This window comes from Monodon monoceros, unplaced genomic scaffold (assembly GCF_005190385.1).
Source record: "Monodon monoceros isolate NGI ecotype Baffin Bay Population unplaced genomic scaffold, NGI_Narwhal_1 Super_Scaffold_3, whole genome shotgun sequence".
Classification (NCBI taxonomy): domain Eukaryota; kingdom Metazoa; phylum Chordata; class Mammalia; order Artiodactyla; family Monodontidae; genus Monodon; species Monodon monoceros.
The window spans coordinates 32,405,914-32,428,589 of NW_021703780.1; the positions used below are offsets into that span (position 1 = coordinate 32,405,914).

General features: G+C 41.7%; 1 protein-coding gene across 2 annotated transcripts in view; it reads right to left on the bottom strand.

Moving 5' to 3' along the window:
- The window catches only part of BICRAL (BRD4 interacting chromatin remodeling complex associated protein like), an 82,845-nt gene that overhangs the window by 17,620 nt on the left and 42,549 nt on the right, over window positions 1-22,676 (bottom strand). For both annotated transcript variants that reach the window (XM_029243823.1, XM_029243824.1), the window contains exons 2-5: window positions 16,541-16,586; window positions 16,076-16,124; window positions 15,919-15,987; window positions 10,737-12,416 (exon numbers count right to left, since the gene is read on the bottom strand). In XM_029243823.1, coding sequence (XP_029099656.1) covers window positions 10,737-12,416; window positions 15,919-15,987; window positions 16,076-16,124; window positions 16,541-16,581 — 1,839 coding nt within the window. In that variant the 5' untranslated portion in view covers window positions 16,582-16,586. The remainder of the gene's footprint in view (window positions 1-10,736; window positions 12,417-15,918; window positions 15,988-16,075; window positions 16,125-16,540; window positions 16,587-22,676) is intronic.

Here is a 22,676-nt window from a genome sequence, read left to right on the forward strand (position 1 = left end):
CGTCAACTGACAGGCATTTGCTGAGTGAGGGAGGCCATCTGGGATCTTCCCAGCCCAAAGTCTCCTCTGGGAATTGCCCCATTGCCATAGAAATGGGTTGGAGCCAGCACAGTTGGACACACAAAGGTCTGTTACCTGCTAGAGGGCATTAAGAGCTAGAATCCAGGGAACGAGCACCTTTTCTTCCCATGGAAAGTGCCAAGCCTGTCAGTGAGCAGCTTCTCTACCCAGAGGGGTGCTTTTTTCTATTTTGGCTCAGAGGGGCACTTTTTCCTAATTTGAACAAAGGCTCCATATAGAGCATCAGCTCTATACGTATAGAGCTCCGTATAGAGGCCCTTCGTGGCCACTTCCTCATGTTGCCCACGACTGGCTCCTCTGGTCAAGGGTGACTGAACCACGGGTGGGCCAATCAGACTCTCTCTCCTTGGAACTGAGAATTGGGGGAGGGGGAGGGATACCTAAGGGCTGCGGTTCTCAAATGCAGGTTTATAGCCTAATTGCATCAAGATCACCTGGGGGAGCAACTGAAAGACAAAGTTTCTGGGTTCCATCCACAAAGATCGATGCAGAAATCCAATGTGGGGCTTAGGAATCTATAAATTTCAAAAGCTCTCCAGTTAATTCTGATACATTGCTAAGTTTTGGAAACCACTGCACTTGCCAGTCTGTTTTTGTTTTTTTGTGTTTGTTTTGTTTTTGCCAGTTTCTGTTAAACGCTTGGAAGACTGAGAGAGGACCATGAAGGAGAGAGGTGAGGCCATGCTATCTTGAAGAGGCCAAGGGAAGAGCAGAGAGCCTGGTCCTGACTCTTGTAAAGAAGCTCCACTACACGAGACATTCTCCTTTTTGCTAAATGTGTTAGGGTGAGTTTCTAGAGAGTTGCAGCCCGAAGTACCTTGACTAAGACATTTGGGTGTTCACCGTATGCCCAGCACCATGGTGACCACAGAGAAGGCAGCTGAAGGACACCACACACAGTCTTTGCCCTCTGAAAGTTTACCACCCAGAAAACAACCAGGCCCACCCAAACACAGTGTACCATATTATGGTGTCCGACCTCAGGCCCTCATGCATGACCAGCAATCCTCTTTTTCCCCTGGCCAGCTCCTTGCTTATTTTCCACTGAAGCCTATTTCATTATCTTCAAACCTGTAAGCCAGGTGAGAATTCATTCAACTTTCTACCACCAAAGCTACGACATCACCTGCAACCCCATTCATCCCTTCCCGCTTCTCTGTTACAGTGGAGGAAGCATCCCCCAATGCTTTTATACAAAGAATCCCACCAACGTTCTGGAATTCATATCCTTCTCCTTCCCATGAGCTTGGAAAAGAGCTCAAGCCTTTCCCGTATCTTATAAAAACCACACCCTGACTCCACACATCCGTGGAGCTACTGCAGGGTCAGTTACTGTCATTTTTCTGGAAGTTGCCTGTGCTTATCACCACACTCCCCTACTCCCCTTAATCTATTGCAACTGGCTTCTGCACATATCACTCCATGGAGACAAATCTTACCAAGGTCAACAACTGCCTCATTGTTGCTACATGTGTCAGAAACATTCCCATCCTGACTTCCACCCACTTCCCAGCAACACTCCACTCTGTGGACACCATCCCTCCCGTCTGCCTCATTTTCCTTTCTGAGCTTCCAAAGCTAGGGGTTTTACGCCTCCTCTCTGGAATATTCTGAGTCTTACCTGCGGACCCCTCTTTCTGTGTCCACCCCCTAAGTGTGTTGGTGCTCTGGGACTCTCTCCTGGCTGCTCCTCCTCTACTGACACACTCTTTCTGATCCGTTTCATCCACTCCCACCGCTTCCATCACGATATATATGCTGGTCAATCCCACTTCAGCTCACAATTCACTCTGCTTCAGCACATGTAGCTGTTGCCCATACAACTTGGTTGTCCCAAAGGTACCTCACCCTTGACAAACAACCTACATTGAACTCAGAACTTCCCTTCAAATCATGATTTCTTCCCATGTTCTCTATTTCGGTGAACCTGGGTGTCACTGCCAGAAACTTCTGTGTCACCCTTATTCCTCCACTATAGCCAATCAATCAGAAGTTCGATCTAACCTGCCTCAAATCCATTCACTTCTCTCCATTTCTTCTGCCACTAGGCTCAAGTGGGTCTGCACTATTTCATGCTTACGTTACGACACTGGCTCCTGAGCCCGGCATCAGGGTCCTGTAGCGTTTAGGGCTCGCTTACCTTTCCCACCTAAATCTTCACATCTCACTTGAACTTGTTTTCCTTCTCCTGCAGAACCACGTTCTCTTCTCTCTGCAAGGCTTTGCACTTGCTGATTCCACTGCCTGAACATTCTTTACTCAGACCCTCTCTTGCTGGATAACTTCCTTCTCCCATAGTAGGGCTCAGTCAGAAACCACTATTTCGTGGAAACCTGCTCAAACCATCCCATCTTGGTGAGAGGCTCCTTTTCGGAGCCTGGTGCCCTGGGCTGCTTCCACCAGAGCACTTAGAATACTGTCTTGTGGCCGTCGGCTTATCTGCTGCCTCCTGCTCTGCAAAAGACTGTTGCATCCCTGGGACTTGGCCCAGGGCTGGCTCCGGCAGCTACTGATACACTGTTGAATGAATGAATCAGTGAAGGAAATATTGTACCTGGTGGGCAGTATAAATAAAAAGTGCAGAGGGGAGATCAGTGGAGGGTCCGAAAAAGGCTTCATTCTTTTAGGGGCTCTAGGTGCCCTGAGGGAGGAGAAGCATCTAGGCCAGATAGGAAAGGACATTCAGTGAATGCCCATCAGCAAAGGCTTGAGGCTTACGATGAGTCTGGCCTGTTCAGGGAGCCATGAGGGGTCCTGCCTGGCTAACCTGGAGCAGTTCAGCTTGAGAACCTTAGCGGCCAGGCTGGGCGTTGGTACTTTCTCCTGTGCAATGGGAAGCTCCCAGATGATTTGGTTCAGGTCACCAAGCAAATGTTTTAGGAAGATAAATGTGGTGGAAGCCAGACTTTAGGGAGAGTCTGAAGGCAGATTAATCACCCAGACAATTGTTACAGCTGTCTAATTACAGTACAAATGGGCCTTGGAAAACATCTACCCAGCGGTCCATTCTTCCTCGTTTGCACTTCAGAATCACTTGGGGAGCTTTTGAAAAATGCTGCTGCCTAGAACCTTTAATCTAGACCATGTAAATCAGAATTTATGAAGGTGAGGCCCAAGCATCCATATTTTTACAAAGCTCCCCAGATGATTCTATTGCATTGCTAGGGTTCCTCATTTTCAAGAGAAAACTAGGGCTCAGAATGTAAGATAGGAACTTAGATCACAAAACCAGTCACTGGCAGAGGAGGACCTGCAAGTGAGCTCTGACTCCTATTCCAACTCTTGTTTTCCCCATTATACTGCTGTCCCTCTTAAAGTCTAGCTCAGGGTATAGATGTAGAAGAGAGAAATGGGAAGCAGTGTGGTAGAGACAGCTAGCTGGTGGAGTCTGCCTTTACAGCAATTTGCCCACGCTCTGAACCTCCATCTCCTTGACTGTGAAATGGGAACAGTAATGCTACTTGTAGCCCCGAAGTAAGGATTAGAAATAATACAGATAGCCCCTGCCTGTACCAGTTAATAATATGATCATTATTTTCATTATTATTGGGAAGAACGGATATAAGACATTCAAAGAAGAATTTGTAGGATTTGTAACTTATTAAAGGTACAGAGGAAGAGGAAAAAACAAGAACATCTAGATTATGAAGTCTGGGTGTCTGAAAATACAGTGCCTCCACAGTAAGGTAGGCAGGCTGAGCTGGATGGGGAAAGGAATTAGGGAGGGGCAGGGCGGGCTGGAGACTTCAGTGGTAATCGCTTAGGAAATCTCACAGGGCAAGGCAAAGCGCTGCAAAGCACCAGTAGGTGCTGCTCTCAAGGAATTTAAAATCTACTAAAACTTTTAGTGATCTAAAGAGATTTGGACTTAAAATAATTTGTTTACTTTTGTTTGATAGTCTAAACTCTTGCAAACTGCCTTCTTTGTCACTAACTTTTGAAATATTAATCCATTTAAAAGAAAGTTTAAATCCTGTAAATGACTCTCTGCATTAAGAGATTTAAATTCACAGGGCTCCTTAGAGACATGGCTGATTCTAGGTCTGTGGCAAGGTAATCACAAGACATGCCTACAATATCTTGTGCTTCAAAGTGCTCAAAGGAGGTGGGGATGTGTCAGAAGTGTAAAGTCAGCTTAAGTAGGCCTCCACTGACCAAACTTGGGACAATATAAGCATCAAAAAGAATAATGAAAGCAATAAATTGCAATGTTAACTTTAAAGAGAATACATGGCCTTTTGGAGATATACACTAAAAAATTACAGATGAACTTATATGTCCGCTTTAGCTTCAGAGTAATACTGGGCAGGGGAGACTGAGTGGGGTATGGATGAAACAGGAATAGCCATGAGCTGGTAAGCACTGGAGCTGATTGAGCATGGGGTCTCATTATCCTAACTTGTCTTTATTCGTGTTTAAAATTCCCTGTAATAAAGTTTTTAAATTAATGCAAAAAAACAACTATGATTTCATAGTGTTAAACACACACACAATGTGAGAAGAAAAAGCTCTTTTTTATGGAAAAATCCCAGTCAATAACAGTAGATAGGATAATATAACTAGAAAATCATTTTGCAACCACTAATGCAATATATACCAATGGAGTCAAATCACTGGGTGAGAGGCCGGGAAACAGGAGAGTTACGTGGTCCCAAAGCACCATCCTAGAGATCATTTCTTCCTTATACGGGAACAAGATACCTTTGAATACCTTGAGGAGAAACCTGGCAGGGGGCCACCGTAACCAAGTGCTCACATCGGAGTCACCCATAATGGGAAAAATCAACATTATGTGCCAACCATTCAGCCAGAATCTAATCATAAGGAAACAACCAGATGACACACTGAGGGCCACCCTACCAGACAACTGATCCAGGCTGCTGTAGCCTCAAGAGATGTGACAATAAATGAAATGAGTGCTCTCTGCTTTCTAGCGTGAGGCATTGTCATAAAGGACATTACTGGGTCAACTGGAAGAAATGTGATATAATGTTTTAATGTTAAATTTCTTGGGGGTGATAGTAATACTGAGATTGTGTTGAAGAAGGTCTTTGTTCTTGGGAGATACCTGCTGAAGAATTTAGGGGTCAAGGGTCATACCATTTGCAAGTTACTTTCAAAAGGTTCAGAGAAAAGAGTGTGTGTGTGTGTGTGTGTGTGTGTGTGTGTGTGTGTGGAGAGAGACACACAGAGACACACACAGAGCAAATGTTGCAAAACATAAACAACTGGTGAATCTAGGTGAATAGGTTCACGGTACTCTTCCAACTTTTCTGTGGTTCTGAAAGTTTTCGTAATGGAAAATGTGGGGTGGGGACTTAAGTTCGCTCTTCAAGAAGCCGGTTACACTGGTTGCCTGCAGGCAACTGCGTGCCTGGGGAACAGGAGGAAGGAAATTTTTCACTGTAGTATACACCTTTCTGCACCTTTTGAATTCTGAACCAAATAAGTGTATTATCTATACCAAAAATAAAGTTTATATTTAAAAACTCATTGTTCTCTAATATTAATGCTTCATAGTATCAAAACTTGACATATTAAATTTCTCCAAATAGATAAACACTGTAGGCCCCTGATAATGGTATTTTTGTTCATTACAATGTTCTATAAAGTAATTTATACAGAAATTATAAAAAGAGTCACTGTAAATGTCTCTGGATGTCCTAGGAGTTTAAATGTTAGATGACACCTCAGCACTATTTTTCCAACTTGTGTTGCCTCCAAGGCTGTGTCTTCCTTACTCCAAAACACCTGATGCTTTAATTGTTCTGGAAAACCTGCAGCAGAACACCCAGGACATAATGCAACTGATCTAGTTCCCAATACTCTCTGGCATTAAAAGTCACAAAAACTACTTTGGAGCTGCCAGTGTAGGCTTCTTGTTATCTTTGGATAGTTGAAACTTTGGGGAGTCAGGAAGACAGATTTTTTTTCCCCCCTCATTGAAAAAAAAAAAAGGAAAAAGAAAGGAAATGACCATGCTGTGGCTGATTATGTATAATTGATTATAATAAACATAAAGCAGATCGATATATATAGATATAAAGTAATCCTCAAGTTCTATAATTAAGTAAAAACAGGTATGGTGTGTTGCAGAGATAAGTATATATGTGACGTTTGTGCTGTATATGCAGAGGACATATCTGGGGCAAGAGAAAGAACCTAGAAACAGCGGTGGCCTCTGGAAGAGGAAGACTTACTTTTCATTCTGAACTATTCTGGGACTGTTTCTAGTGATTACCAATGGCATATTTTACTTATTTTTGCAAAATGCATCAATATGTTGATAAATGCTGTCCAGGTATCACCTCCTCTACCTGGGGTAAGTTTTTAAAACTAGAAGAAAACAAGAGTATCTGTAATTCCACCACCCAGAGAACTGCTGTTAAGGGAGCAGTACATTTCCTCCTAATCAAGTTTCTGGTTGTTTTGTAAGCAAGAGGGTTTTCTATTTTCTAGTTCACCATATTGTCTTTTAACATCTTTCTAAAAGAGAAAACAAATTGCTTATTAAATATTTTACAGTTAAATGTGCATTTTAAATATTTCACATTTAAAATGTCACTTAAAATGACTTTGTAAGCCTTCCCCCAAATCTTTAATTATATTTCAGAAACATTTAAAATGGCTACATAATATACTTCATTATATCCAATAATCCTCCTACTATTGGAGAATTATTATATTGGGTTTAGAACACTTTTTTGCACCCGAAGTATAGAAGAATATCTATCTATAGTATGCTATATTTGAGTAAGAAAGGAGGGGAAATAAGAAAATATATATGTAAGGAAATAAGAAAATATACATGTATCTGCTTATCTGTGTGAAAAAAAACAGGATAAATAAAGGAGAAACTCGGGCTTCGCTGGTGGCTCAGTGGTTGAGAGTCTGCCTGCCGATGCAGGGGACACGGGTTTGTGCCCCGGTCCGGGAAGATCCCACAGGCCGCGGAGCGGTTGGGCCCGTGAGCCATGGCCGCTGAGCCTGCGCGTCCGGAGCCTGTGCTCCGCAACGGGAGAGGCCACAACAGTGAGAGGCCCGCGTACCGCAAAAAAAAAAAAAAAAAAAAAAAGGAGAAACTAATGATATTGCTGAAAATAGGTGATGGATGAGAACTGGCAGGAAAGGATGGAGGGAGGGGTGGGAGCAGGGAGAAAGGCCAGGGAGGAGGGAGACTGCCCGGCACACTTTCTGCATAGCCCTGACTTTTGGGACCATGCTAATGGTTCACTCATTCAAAAGAAATTAAACAGATAAAATCAACAAGGGTAGTGGGAAAAGAATTCTAAAATGAAACACAAACAGAAACAAGCAAAAATATAGTTCAAAAGAATAGCATAACCATACCAAGGGAGGAAAAAGAAAGTACTAACTCTCGTAACTTTTGAATACAGTATTTTTTTTAGAATTTTTATTGGAGTATAGTTGATTTATAATGTTGTGGTATTTTCAGGTGTTGAACACAGTATTTTGACTGTACACCTTTAGGTTAAAGACAGAATGTAAACCAATACTGAAGTCTGAAGTAGGTTTGTTTTTCACAGTGCTATGAATTAGCAATTCTAAAACTATTTTCTTTGTTTTCTAGGATTGGGCAAATAAGCAAATATATTGTGGGGCAGGCTTTCTCACTGTTAGAAAAGAGAGCTACAAATACGGAAAAGGAGACTTGAATAATGAACCTGGTGGTACTGGATTAGAATTGAAAGTATCAGTATGAACTCATGGTTTTTAATGTAGATAGATAGACAGCTATAGATGTTGTGTATGTGTAAATACATATAAGTCCCAGCTGAGACAACCTCAGTAGCAATGAATATGTAGTGCTCAGATCTTGGCTTCTAAATATTGTTCTCCACTAGAAGGAACAAGGTCCCTCAAGTGGTTGATTCCAGGGCAGGGGCAGGGAAAGTGAAAGACGAACGTGGAACATCATGTTTTGCCAGAAATTAAAGGAAGTGCTCAAAGCACGATGGAAACATGTCAGAAGGACCAGCAGCCAATATGGAGGGTTGCCCAATGGCATCAAAGCAATTTGAGCATCAAAATAAATGATTGTAACAATTTTTAACACATTAAATAAAATAAGAATCTATGTGTCCATACTGGCATAAGTAAAAGGGGGAGACAGAAAAACTCTTCCTTAGAGTAGAATGCCAACAATTAATGTAGAATAAACAATGGAATTAGAAAGTCTCTATTTGGTGACTGTCACAGTAACAGCTGATTTAGTAATAACTGATTCAGTCAGGAATTATCAATGAAAGCTTAAACTAGTGTGTTCAAGTTTGACAAGAAATTGGATATCTACGTAATCTCAGTGTAACTCCCCGAAGAAACTTATTAACTATGCACCAGACATCACATGAAGCAGACACCATCTTAAGCAAGTGTTCAAAGTTAACATCACCAGGAATGTGACAAGGTCACATCGTGAGGACACATCCATCACCTCTGTGGCAATCCTACCAAAAATGTATAATCTGAATCTAATCATGAGGAAACAACAGAGAAACCCAAATTGAGGGACACTCCACAAAAAAGTTGGTTTGACTCTTCAAAAAAAATCAAGGTCGGGCTTCCCTGGTGGTACAGTGCTTAAGAATCTGCCTGTCAAGGCAGGGGTCACAGGTTCAAGCCCTGGTCCAGGAAGATCCCACATGCCACGGAGCAACTAAACCCGTGTGCCACAACTACTGAGCCTGTGCTCTAGAGCCCGAGAGCCACAACTACTGAGCCCACATGCCACAACTACTGAAGCCCACGTGCCTAGAGCCCGTGCTCTGCAGCAAGAGAAGCCACTGTAGTAAGAAGCCTGTGCACCGCAATGAAGAGTAGCCCCCACTTGCTGCAACTAGAGAAAGCCTGCGTGCAGCAACAAAGACCCAACACAGCCAAAAATAAATAAATAAATAAATAAATAAATAAATAAATAAATAAATAAATAATCAAGGTCATGAAAGACAGCAAGATGAAGAAACTGTTTCCAGGACTTCCCTGGTGGTCCAGTGGTTAAGACTCCACGCTTCCACTGCAGGGGGCGTGGGTTCGATCCCTAGTTGGGGAAATAAGATCCTGCATGCTGTGCGGTGTGGCCAAAAATTAAAAGAAAGAAAGAAAAAAAAAAAACCTGTTTCCAGTTTAAAGACATGACAACAGAATTAGGCAGTGATCCTGGGTTGGATCCTAGACCATAAAAACAAAACAAAATATAATTTATTCTCTCTTGCTGTAAGGGACATTATTGGGAAAATGGACTAAATCAGAATAGGGTCTGTAGATTAGATGATAATACTGTAATAATGCTGTTTTTCTTGGTTTTGATGACTGTACTGTGGTTATGTAGGGGAATGTCCCTGTGCTTAAGAGATACACACTGAAGTCTGAAGTGTGTAGGGGTCAAGAGGCATCATGCCTGCAATTTACTCTCAAAACTATGTGTGTGTGTGTGTTTGTGTGTGTATGTGTGTGTGTGTGAAAGAGAGAGAGAAGGATAAAACAAATGGGGTAAAAAGTTAACATCTGGGGAATCTTGGTGAAGGATATATGAGAATTCTTTACACTAGTCTCGAAACTTTAACTTTTCTATAAGCCTGACATTATTTCAAAACACAAAGACACACACACACCTTTGACACCAAAAGTAATACAATGAACAGCCTTGATCATAAATAATCTTTGTTTCCTTAGGATTCTTAGTGGAATTACTAAGTCAAAGGTATACAGTTTTAAAAATATTGATATACATGGTAGAGAGAAGTTTCTGAATTCTTCTAAATGTGGAGAAGAAAGGCAGGGAAAATGGAGGAGTAAGGAGGGTAGACCACCGGCAGGGGGTTGGTGGGGAATTGGGTATGGAGCTGGAACTACAGAACATGCTAAGAATGAGTGAGAACCAAAAGCCAGAGGAGTTCAAAGATCGGCAGATGGGGTGAAGGACCAAAGCTGATGACCCTTTGAAATGCTTTTCAGAAACATAATCCTTAACAGATTGCCCTCAGTCATTTATCGGCACAATGCTCTGGTAAGAGCAGGCTCAGGTACTTGGTCAAATCCATTGCCCTGGATCCCTCCCTCCATATGCATCCCTCTGTGCAGGCCAGTTACCCACTGCTGAGTCTCACTGAGTCCCGGAGCCTTTCCAGTTGGCACCCAAGAAACAGCTGCGACTTTCCTACCCAGTCCATCCAAAACAAGCTTTCCTTTTAAATGCCTATAATACATTCCATCAAGTATATGTCTTAATATTGGCTCTTATTAAGTATTTGTCATTTGCCAGGGACTTTGCTAAGTGCTTTATATAGATTATCTCATTTAATTCTCCCAATAATTCCATGGGATAGTAGTATTACTATGTCCACTTTACTGATGAAAAAACTTAACCTCTAGAGAGGTTAGTTAAGGTAAGACTTGCTCCACATCATTAAGCTTAGATTCAAATCCATGAGTCTCCACTCTAAACCACAACACTATCCTGGATAAAACATTTTAGTTAAGAAGAAAAAAGGCAATCAATAGTAAGTTGAACATCTTAAGATAATAAATTGGGAGCCTAGGATGAAAATTATATTCTATCAGATACTCATTCCACTCTTCCATTCCGTAATCAACCAAACATTTGTTTGATATTATCATTTGTTTGATAATATTACCTGACAGAAGAACTGTTGCTGGCTTCCTGCTCCAGGTGTGTTATTGAAGGTGCTAGTAGATTTGGAAGAAGGAACTGGAAGACGATGAGACACACTGACCGGTACTGGAGTCCTGTTTGGCTGGGTCAGCTGATCTCCCGTAAAGTTTGATCCTGATGCACCAGACTGAACCGCAGCCCCAAGACTAGGATGGGCAGTGCTGGATGAGCTGACAACAGGGAACCGACTAGGTCCTGACATGCTTGTCACCGAGGGCATGGCGGCGAAGCCAGGTCTTCCTTGGGAGACGCTGCTCTGCCCAGGCGACAGGTGCAAGACGGTTGGCGATGCCTGCTGCAAGGGCATCTGCCCACCAACGATCTGAGGAGAGGCATGATTGACTATCACTGGACTTCCAGAGGCGGCGAACGTCTGCCCAGACACTAACTGGACGGCAGTATTCTGGTTGTTCAGCATCTGTCCAGAATATGGTTGGTTGGTCCTGAGCATGTTGGAAGAGTTTCTGTTCAACATGACATGCTCTGAGGTCACTTGGCCAGAAATGAGCTGAGAGGGTTGAGTCTGAAGAAGTTGCCCATTTATGGTCTGGACGTGGTGTACCGAGTTGGAACTGACGGAAAGGCTTGTAGGTATGAGGAACTGACTCTGGGGTGTGTGAGGCTGGCCCATGGGAGAATGAATAACGATACTGCCCCCAGCGCTGCTCACGGCCTGCGAGGTGACTGGCTTCCTTGTGTTCTGTTGGTTTACAATGTTCACCGACATGTGCGGACCAACCACTGAGCCCTGGGGTGAGCTCGCAGAGGCGAACGAGATCCCTGGCTGAACATGGTGCTGCTGTATTCCCAAATTGTTCACATTGTATGTGTTTTGCTGACCCATTTGGATAGGCTTTGGCTGGATATTAATTGGGACTTTATTTGAATTTGGTGCAAGACCCCTTTGTATGATGATGTTATGCACAGGTAAAGATGTTTGGAAATTTGTGCTATTAAATGGAACGGTAACAGGCTGTGCTACTGGACTGGAACTGGAGTTCCCAAACAAGGAGTTGCCATTAGGAGTCTGTCTGTGAACCAGAAGCCCTCCACTCACATTTGATGGGGCTTGTTGCCCACTACCCTTTAATATGATTTGAGATCCATCTAGGTTATTAATAGTCATCATGGAAGGTTGATTACCAAATGACCCAATTAACTGTATTTGACCAGAACCACTAATCTGACTGTTATTAGACAAATGCTGGCTGGGCACACTGATCCCCACGTGGTGCATAAAGCCATGGTGCACACCCACTGTATTGCTTGCAAACGATGTGCCAACAGGCACATGAGTCACCCCTATAGGCTGCAGCGCCTGACCTGAGTAATTAGAAATGTTAGAAGCCTGAGTAAAGGGTGCTGATGAAGAGGGATGAAGCTGAGCTTGTGCAAACTGTTGGCTTGAACCTATACTGGCGTCCAGATATGCCTCTTCTGCCAATGTCTGTTCAGTGATATTGGCCTCCTGCAAGGATTTCTGAAGAATGTCGAAAGGTTGGTCCTCACTGAGATCGGGAAGAGGAGAAGACTCAAGTTCATCTTCAAGAAACTGAAGGCTACTTGAAAGTGGCAGTCCATCACTGGGCCCTTCTCCAAGCTGGCTGCTTACAGCTTTGAGGGATGATTTAGGATCAGCGTTCTAAAAAAATAAGCAGGATGTTACATGGCATATCTAACCTTGGAAAGAGATTCTTAAACAAAAATCTCATCTCACTTTTGAATATGAATAAAGCATAACAGTCTGCTTTTCAGGCACAACTCTCCAGACTGCTCACCTCATTCTCTTTTTTTTAAATAAATTTATTTTTATTTATTTATTACTTTTGGCTGCGTTGGGTCTTCGTTGCTGCGCACAGGCTTTCTCTAGTTGCGGCGAGCGGGGGCCACTCCTCATCGCTGTGCGCGGGCCTCTCACTGCCGCGGCCTCTCTCGTCGCGGAGCACAGGCTCCAGACGTGCAGGCTCCGCAGCTGCGGCTCATGGGCCCAGCTGCCCCGCGGCATGTGGGATCCTCCTGGACCAGGGCCCGAACCCGTGTCCCCTGCATTGGCAGGCGGATTCTCAACCACTGCGCCACCAGGGAAGCCCTGCTCACCTTATTCTGATACTTGATTTCCTTAGGAATGATGTTTAATGTTGTTTTTGTAAGTATATGCATTCACTGCTCTGATAAAATTATTATAGGAAACAGATCAATAATGCCAACATACTCATGGCTACCTGGAGTTTAACTTTATTTTTTAGATAGTGGCATGGCTTAATTTTTTCAGGATTGCTCCCAAGTCCAAAGCTTGAGTGGGACTCAGCCTAGGGTATGTGCGTATCCAGGACACAGCGGTGTCTAGTTTTTTGTACCACAGGAGTAGATGTGAGTTTTGAGAGTTCCGAGTGTGGTTCTACTAGAGGTCCAGAAGGTATCCCAGATCCAGGCTTGACTTTAAAGGTTTCTCGGAACTCCCCTAGTTCTAACCTGCCCCACTCCAGGCAAAATCGGCCTGGATAAAAACAAGCTTCCCATATGAAATGAGTGAATAGTTATTTGATTTCTTAGAAGTTATCAGCTTATTATGATGGTTTAAAAACCATTTCAATGTCCTATGCAAGAGTAAAAGTTGGTCAACATTTGTCAAGCGCTCACTTCTGTGTTTGTGTCTGTCCGTAACGAGTCCTTAAGGACTGCGCATTCCAACTAGAGACAACAACACAGGCACATGAAGGGAACTGAGCACAGTCACTGACAAATAAGAGACACGCTGCTGGCCAGCAGTTTATCATGGGATACGTCAAAATTATAAAAGAAAAAATAAATGGAATCAGTCGTTATTTAACATAAGGTGAAGACAATGTGAATATCCTTAACACTACTGAACTGTACACTTTAAATGGTTAAGATGGTAAATTTGTTGTTATATATATTTTTAACACAATTAAAAATTTTAAAAAGATGAAGAAAAAAATCAAAAATAGATCAATCAAGTATAAACAGTCCAGGACTTCCCTGGTGGTGCAGTGGTTAAGAATTTGCCTGCCAATGCAGGGGACACAGGTTTGATCCCTGGCCTGGGAAGATCCCACATGCCGCAGAGCAACTAAGCCTGTGCGCCACAACTACTGAGCCCACGCGCCGCAACTACTGAAGCCCACGCACCTAGAGCTCGTGCTCCGCGAAAAGAGAAGCCACCGCAACGAGAAGCCCGTGCACCGCAACGAAGAGTAGCCCCTGCTTGCCGCAACTAGAGAAAGCCCGTGCGCAGCAACAAAGACCCAACGCAGCCAAAAGTAATAAATAAATAAAAATTAAAAAAAAAAAAAAGAAAACAGTCCAGGGAATTCCTTGGGGGTCCAGGGGTTAGAACTTGGCGCTTTAGCTGCCAGGGCCTGGGTTCAATCTCTGGTTGGAGAACTAAGATCCCACAAGCTGCATGGCGTAGCCAAAAAAAAAAAAAAAAAGAATGAATAGTCCAACTTTCAAAACTATACAGATTCTCAGCCCTAGGCTAATAAGGTGTGTTGGGGGCTAGATGATGGGAAGACCCAGGTAGAAAAGCCAAGGCTAGTTCACTTGACACCCAATCAACAGTTGAAACGGGACTAATGTGGCCTCAGTTAGGTGGACACCACCTTAGGACTTGAACAGTCATTTGAAAGGAAGTGGGAAAAAGCAACTGAAAGCAAGGAGGTTTGTTTGTTTGTTTTTGCAGAGAAATATCAAGGCAACAGTGGATTATCTCCTGAGTGGTGGTACACAGTTTAATGTTTTTACAATGCACAAATTAACAGACCATAGGTTTAAAATTCCATATTTTTAAAAGCTTTTAAAACGTTTTACTGACATGATGCAACTCAAGTTTACAATAAATACACCCTGAATGAAGCAGCCTGAAGAGTTAGAATTAACACTTACGTGGAAGTGGGAGAGCTGGTAAGTAAAACTCATTAGTGTTGGCAAACAGGCTCAATATCTACTTTATGGGTTTAATGGCATCACATGCAGTTATTGCCCACTCAGAATGAATTTCAGCATTGCTACTAATTCATAAGCCTTACAGGAAATCAGTGTTGTGACTTTAAAGCCACCCCTAGCATGTGGAGGAGTCTTGCATGTTATGATCTGACCTACTTTACACATACTCAAATACTTTAAAGAATTGTGCATTCCCAAGGACTTTCTGAATACTATTCCATTTTATGGATGAAGAAAATAAAGACCCTGATGATGACGATAAGTTGACATTAACTGAGCACTGTGTCAACTGATTTCCATGGACTAGTCCATTCATCTTAACCACCCTATGAGGTAGATTTATCATTCTCCTGGATTCACAAATAAGGAAACTGAGTCTTAGAGATTTAGTGATAGATGCAAGGTTATAAAGCTAGTAAGTGGCAGAGCAAGGATTCAAACTTGGGTGGTCGGACTCTGGACTACCATCCATGGCAGAACAAAGCAGTTGAAAAGATTAAAGTAACATAGGCTTAAACACAACAATCCAGATATAGTTTCCAGGCAGGACTTCCCTGCCCTCAGGTCAGATTTCTTGTCTAGATGTTCCTAGAGCTTAAGAACCTGCACCCTGGAACCTGGTGGCCTGGGTTCGATTCCTAGCTTGCGACTCCTGGCTGTGTAATACTGGGTAAATACCAACCTTTAGTTCTCTCATCTTTAAATATGGGTAATAATAGAACCTACTTCACGGAATTACTGTAAGGTTAACGAGGTTAATATATGTTAAGCTCTGAGTGCCAAGAACATACCGAGCGCTCAGTAGGTGCCAGCTACTATGATCTTTCTCCTTGTTTAAGATGAAAATGATTAGAAAGTAACCACAATACAGAATGATTTTTTTTAGAGCTTATGTAACAACATTCAAAAGACTCTAATATAAGTTTCTCAGGCTATAACGTTTCTGGGGCATTTTAAAAAGAAAGTTGAAAGCTTAGGAAAATGGCAAAGTAAAAATCTTAATAGACTAAGTTAAAAGTAGAAAATGTCAACCAAATTCAATAGATTTTCCTCTTGTGTCAATTACAAAAGACAAAGTAGGTATTCCCATCATGATACAAAGGCAATTAAAGCTTCAATTCACTAGGCATCAATGAGACAGAAACATCTGATCATTGCATTCAGTTTCCAATACTCACACTAGAGTTGGCGAAAATTGAATTTGAATTGGCTGCAGAATATCCTGCATTAGTCAAGTCCTCATTGCTCTGCAAAAGTACAAATTCAAAAAAGTGATCACTTTGACTCTCAAGAAGAAACAAAATGTATGCCTATGATGGTCTGAGTATTACTTACCGATTTATTACTAGGTCCATGTAGAAAATAGTTCAATGCCTGTGGGTCTCTAGAAGACAACAGCCAAGAAGAGAAAACAGCAAATAAATACATTACTTATATTTAGGGTTCATTTTTACAGGGGAAAAAGAAAATGATGTATTAGTTTGAGTAAAATCCTCTTCCTGTTTTAAAACTATTAGTAGTTTTTTTTTGTTGGTTTTGTTTTGTTTCATTTTGATGTTCCATTTCCTATCATCACTCATTTCTGCCTCCTAGGATTTTTTTATGAAATAAATTTAATAAAGGATTACCTAATTATGACCCCTATGTTAATCCATGTCACTTGGCCTCCCTTCTATATCTATGATGATTATTTAATCTTTATTTTAAAAACCCACTTGGTTTTAACATGCTTATTAGGTTGTCTTAGTACAGCAGACCTCACACGTTTGATTTACCCTTATTTTGGAATGAGCCTCTTACCCAATAAGATCAAGGAGACACGAGTCATCATCATCATCCATGACAACTATAAGGAAAAGGAATAAGAAAGCACTGTTTCAGCAAAGCAGATTAAAGCCAGTAGCATCAATGCAACACAAAAATACACCTTATACTTTCCTAGATAAATAACTAATTCATGTGAGCTTTCCCTCTAGTTGCTTATTATGAATGTGACTTTTAAATTTTTGTGGTCATTCAAGAGATGAAGTACTCAATTTAAATTGTTTTTGTTGAACACAAATCCTTAACTTACAAGTCAAAAAGCAATCTAGACAAATCAAGGATAGTTGGCAGCAACCACTCACACACAGATTCCTCAAAGGGGCGGTAAACCATGAACAGTAACTTCCTCAAAATGTACACAGTGAACAAGAGGAGAAATCGTATTTTTGTTTTAGAAAAAAATCTCATGCATACAGAGGTCTTTGAATTTTGTGACTGGATATTTCCAAACCTGGTGAGCAATCTGGATTTCTAGCCATATTTTGGCTATCTTTAGGAAAACAGAAAAGTCAGTTGTCCCTACTTTTTGAGACAGAAGAGGCACCATCGCCCCAGGCAGTACTGCGACAGGCTTTTCCCTGAAGGTCCCAAGTTCCTCCCTCTGCAGCAGTAACGCCAACTGCTCAATTCCAAACAATCTGCATCCCAACACTGGAATCTTTAAAGTAGAAACCCTCAACCCCAAATTCACCCCAGCTCCAAGCCCAAATCTCTCTCTCTCCCCAGCCATCGACAGCATCCAGCTTAACCAGCGCAATCACTGTGCTCTGGCTGAAACAATAACAACTGTATAAATTCCAAGAGCAGCTCTCCCCCTTTCTTTCTCCTCCCTCCCCCCCGAGATCCAGGAAACTTACACTAGTGATCCGACACCTGGCAACACTGCTTCGCACCCATTTCGAGCCATGCAGTGGAATAATTTACATCACGGAATGCCAAGGCCAAGAGTTCTGGAGCCGTTGGAAAGGGCAGTTGTGAACGGCAGTTGGACGGAGGAATGAAATCCTGAAGAGATGCCCAGAAGAGGGACACGCCCGAAGAAGGCAGAGGCAGAGTTTCTACTAAGTTTTTTTTCTCCGTTAAAACTGCCATCTCCTCTCCACTTCCCCTCAGCTTCCCATCCTATCAGTCACAAGGCCAAACAAATATAAAATGTACTCCTGCCACATGGAAGGAAACTTGCTCTCTTCAGGAAGGGTCTGGAAGGGGTAAGTATCCCCCCATGTGGGACCTTCCCGTTGATGGGAGAATTGGTTCAGCTGCTGAATGATCCGGACGATTACAATCCATTTGAGTGGATCATCAGTGGAGAGGAGAGGTGATGGGTGAGACAGGAGGAGGTCAGAGTGGGGAAAGCCTGTCAAAAGGTAACATCCATGGCCAAAACTGTGAAAGGTACAGCAGGCTAAGTGAAGTCTGCAGCTAGCACTCAGATGTCCAGGTGCTCAGGGGCATGCGAGGACGACTCTACTAATACGACTTTGAGGAGTGAAAAGGGACAGGAAAGAGAAACAGGAAAACTATCATTAAGTAGATATGTCGACATCAGTGTGAAGAGCTTCCCTTAAATCATGATAGTTAATATGTAGAACAGCACTAGCTGTTGCTCATTACCGTATCCTGGGCTTATCTCCCAGACAGCACACTCGCATGGACTAAATTAGCCAAATATGACGTATAATTAAGCCTATAAAGTGGATATTACTTCTTTACTTCAACGTGACCATTTAAATGGAGCTCCACTGTATCCTTTGTAAATTTATTTTTTTTAAGTGTCTAACAGTCTCTGGAACAAACTAATTAATAAAAACGTACGTGAAAAATAGCTTACACCAAAGCAGAACACTTTCATGCCTCTCCCAGCTTCCCTCACTACTTTACACCTGTACCCAGCTCCTCCAGTGGATGAGATGCCCAAGGGTTAACACACACTGAGGGAGGGAGGCAGCGCCAGTCACTCCTCCGAGAGGAGGTGTCACTGCCACTGGGACTTTCAAGCACAGAGAACATTTGTTACCCCAAAGCTCAAAGTGACAAGCTACTCCTTGAGTAGCCCAAATAAAAGAACAATTTTACAATACTGGATGAAATTAAAAGCCATTGCACACCCCCCACAGCAAACCAAGCAGGCCGCTCAAATGCTTGACGAAATGCTCCTTGGGGACATCCGCCCTACTCGGGGGCATCAGTCCTAACAGACAGACCTCCTCCTCCAGACCTCCTTGGGTAGAGCTCTACGAGCCTTTATCGTCAGGGGTACCCCGAGAATTCTACTATTTAAAGGGCCGCACTCTTTTCTGACTATAAACAGTTTCAAATTAGAAGAGATGACTCTTATCCCTACATGCCCAGCTCTACATGGTGCCAAAACACAGTCATGTTACAGCCCGAGCCAGTAGTCCTTTCCCAGGAGGACACACGGCCCACCAAAGCAAATCTGCCAAAGTAAAACTGTAGAAATTGACTACGATTCTAAAGTGGGAAGACAACCTGAGGATCAGAAACTGACTCAAAAGTGAAGAGCTTAGTTTTTTTTGGAAAAGATTTTCCCATTACTTCTGGACTCTTGTTGAGGCTCTTTTCTCATTAAAGTAACAACCCTGGATTCCCTAGATGGGCCTCTGGCCACAGGTGAAACCTATAAGGCTGTGTGAAAGATAAGTCCCCCCCTCTAAGGGGTTAAAAACTACTTCTTGGTTCAGCACACTTGAGCAAGACACATCCCCTAAGTAATAGCAGTTTACAGCAGTAGAATTTGTCAGGGAGAGAAGGGGATTGCAGTTCTTACAGAATCCTCATAGGCACCCCAAGAGATCAGAAATCACTGCCCCAGACACCTGACTACCACTCTCAAAGAGTTAAAGCTAATATTTAAAATTGCTCTTACTATTCTTAGTCAAGAGGCGCTATGAAAGTGACATTTCCAATCAGTGGGGGAAAGATGCTAGCCTTCTAGAGAAAAGAAGGTGGAGCCATACCTCACATCTTACACAAAAATAAATTCCAGGTGGATCTAAGAGTTAAATGGGAGGGAGGAGGAGAGCTTAAAGTACTAGAATAACATATGGGATAATTTTGTTTTTATAATCTTGGAGTAGGGAAAGGCTAAGTATGTCACAAGATGCAGAAGTCATAAAAGAAGATTGCCAAATGTGATGACAAAACATTTTTAAATTCTGCATGATAAAAGAAAAATAAACATGAATAAAGTCAAAGACTAAAAAACCCCCCAAAAACATACGACAGGAAAATACTTTCAATCCATATCACAAACAGCTTTTCTCCTTAATACATAACTCCTATTTTTAAAAAGTCAGCTACCCTGCAGAAAATCAAAGGGTATGAAAAATCAGTTCATAAAAAAAGGAAAGACAAGTAGCTCCTAAACATGTAAAAGTAATCACCCTCACTTAGAATAAGAGAAATGAAATTAAAGTTACAGTGAGATACTATTATTTGTCAGATTGGCAAAGATAAAAAAGTTTGGTTAAGGACTATGGTAGTCAGGAAATGGGAAATAGGGACTTTTATACCCTGGTAGTGAGAGTGTAAACTCATGTGACCTCTGCAGAGGGCAATTTAGCAGTCGCTTTCAAAGTTTTAAGGGCACAAATCACTTCACCTAGCAAATATTTCCAGGTACTCGTCCCGCAGATATTCTTGTACATGTGTGAAATGATATGTGTATAAGAATATCCAGTGCAGCATGACTGGTTTTAGCAAAAGACTAAAAACCTCAATGTCAGGGGTACGGGGTTTCTTCTTAAGGTGATGGAAATGTTGTGTAATTAAACCACTGAATTGTACACTTTAAAGGGTGCATTTTATGGTATTTAAATTCTATTTAAAGCATTTTTAAAAACTCTATGTCCATAATGAAAGAGGTGTGTACCTTTCTTGTTCCTTTGATCATATATCTTTCTAAGTCAGTCTGTATACCTTTCTTGTTCCTTTGATCATATATCTTTCTAAGTCAGTCTGTATAAATATGCCTCATTTTTCTTTGTATTTTTGAATTTTATTTTTTTATTTTTTACACTGCAGGTTCTTATTAGTTATCTGATTTATACATATTAGTGTATACATGTCAATCCCAATCTCCCAATTCATCCCACCACCACCCTCCACCCCCGCCACTTTCCCCGCTTGGTGTCCATACGTTTGTTCTCTACATCTGTGTCTCTATTTCTGCCCTGCAAACCAGTTCATCTGTACCACTTTTCTAGGTTCCACATAGATGCATTAATATACGATATTTGTTTTTCTCTTTCTGACTTACTTCACTCTGTATGACAGTCTCTAGATCCATCCACATCTCTACAAATGACCCAATTTCATTCCTTTTTATGGCTGAGTAACATTCCACTGTATATATGTACCACAACTTCTTTATCCATTCGTCTGTCGAGGGGCATTTCGGTTGCTTCCATGACCTGACTATTGTAAATAGTGCGGCAATGAACATTAGGGTGCATGTGTCTTTTTGGATTATGGTTTTCTCTGGGTATATGCCCAGTAGTGGGATTGCTGGATCATATGGTAATTCTATTTTTCATTTTTTAAGGAACCTCCATACTGTTCTCCACAGTGGCTATATCAATTTACATTCCCACCAACAGTGCAAGAGGGTTCCCTTTTCTCCACACCCTCTGCAGCATTTGTTGTTTGTAGATTTTCTGATGAAGCCCATTCTAACTGGTGTGAGGTGATACTTCATTGTAGTTTTGATTTGCATTTCTCTAATAATTAGTGATGTTGAGCAGCTTTTCATGTGCTTCTTGGCCGTCTGTATGCCTTCTTTGGAGAAATGTCTATATAGGTCTTCTGCCCATTTTTGGATTGGGTTCTTGAATATTGAGCTGCATGAGCTGTTTATATATTTTGGAGATTAATCCTTTGTCCACTGATTCATTTGCGAATATTTTCTCTCATTCTGAGGGCTGTCTTTTTGTCTTGTTTATGGTTTCCTTTGCTGTGCAAAAGCTTTTAAGTTTCATTAGATCCCATTTGTTTATTTTTGTTTTTATTTCCATTACTCTAGGAGGTGGATCAAAAAAGATCTTGCTGTGATTTATGTCAAAGAGTGTTCCTCCTATGTTTTCCTTTAAGAGTTTTACAGTGTCCGGTCTTACATTTAGGTCTTGAATCCATTCTGAGTTTATTTTTGTGTATGGTGTTAGGGAGCGTTCTAATTTCATTCTTTTACATGTAGCTGTCCAGTTTTCCCAGCACCACTTATTAAAGAGACTGTCTTTTTTCCATTGTATATCCTTGCCTCCTTTGTCATAGATTAGTTGACCATAGGTGTGTGGGTTTATCTCTGTGCTTTCTATCTTGTTCTATTCATCTATGTTTCTGTTTTTGTGCCAGTACCATATTGTCTTGATTACTGTAGCTTTGTAGTATAGTCTGAAGTCAGGAGTCTGATTCCTCCAGCTCTGTTTTTTTCCCTCAAGACTGCTTTGGCTATTCGGGGTCTTTTGTGTCTCCATACAAATTTTAAGATTTTTTGTTCTAGCTCTGTAAAAAATGCCATTGGTAGTTTGATAGGGATTGCATTGAATCTGTAGATTGCTTTGGGTTGTATAGTCATTTTCAAAATATTGATTCTTCCAATCCAAGAACATGGTATAGCTCTCCATCTGTTGGTATCATCTTTAATTTCTCTCATCAGTGTCTTACAGTTTTCTGCATACAGGTCTTTTGTCTCCCTAGGTAGGTTTATTCCTAGGTATTTTATTCTTTTTATTGCAATGGTAAATGGGAATGTTTCCTTAATTTCTCTTTCAGATTTTTCATCATTAGTGTAGAGGAATACAAGAGATTTCTGTGCATTAATTTTGTATCCTGCAACTTTACCAAATTCATTGATTAGCTCTAGTAGTTTTCTGGTGGCATTTTTAGGATTCTCTATGTATAGTATCATGTCATCTGCAAACAGTGACGGTTTTACTTGTTCTTTTCCAGTTTGTATTCCTTTTATTTCTTTTTCTTCTCTGATTGTTGTGGCTAGGACTTCCAAAACTATGCTGAATAATAGTGGTGAGAGTGGACATCCTTGTCTCGTTCCTGATCTTAGAGGAAATGCTTTCAGTTTTTCACCATTGAGAAT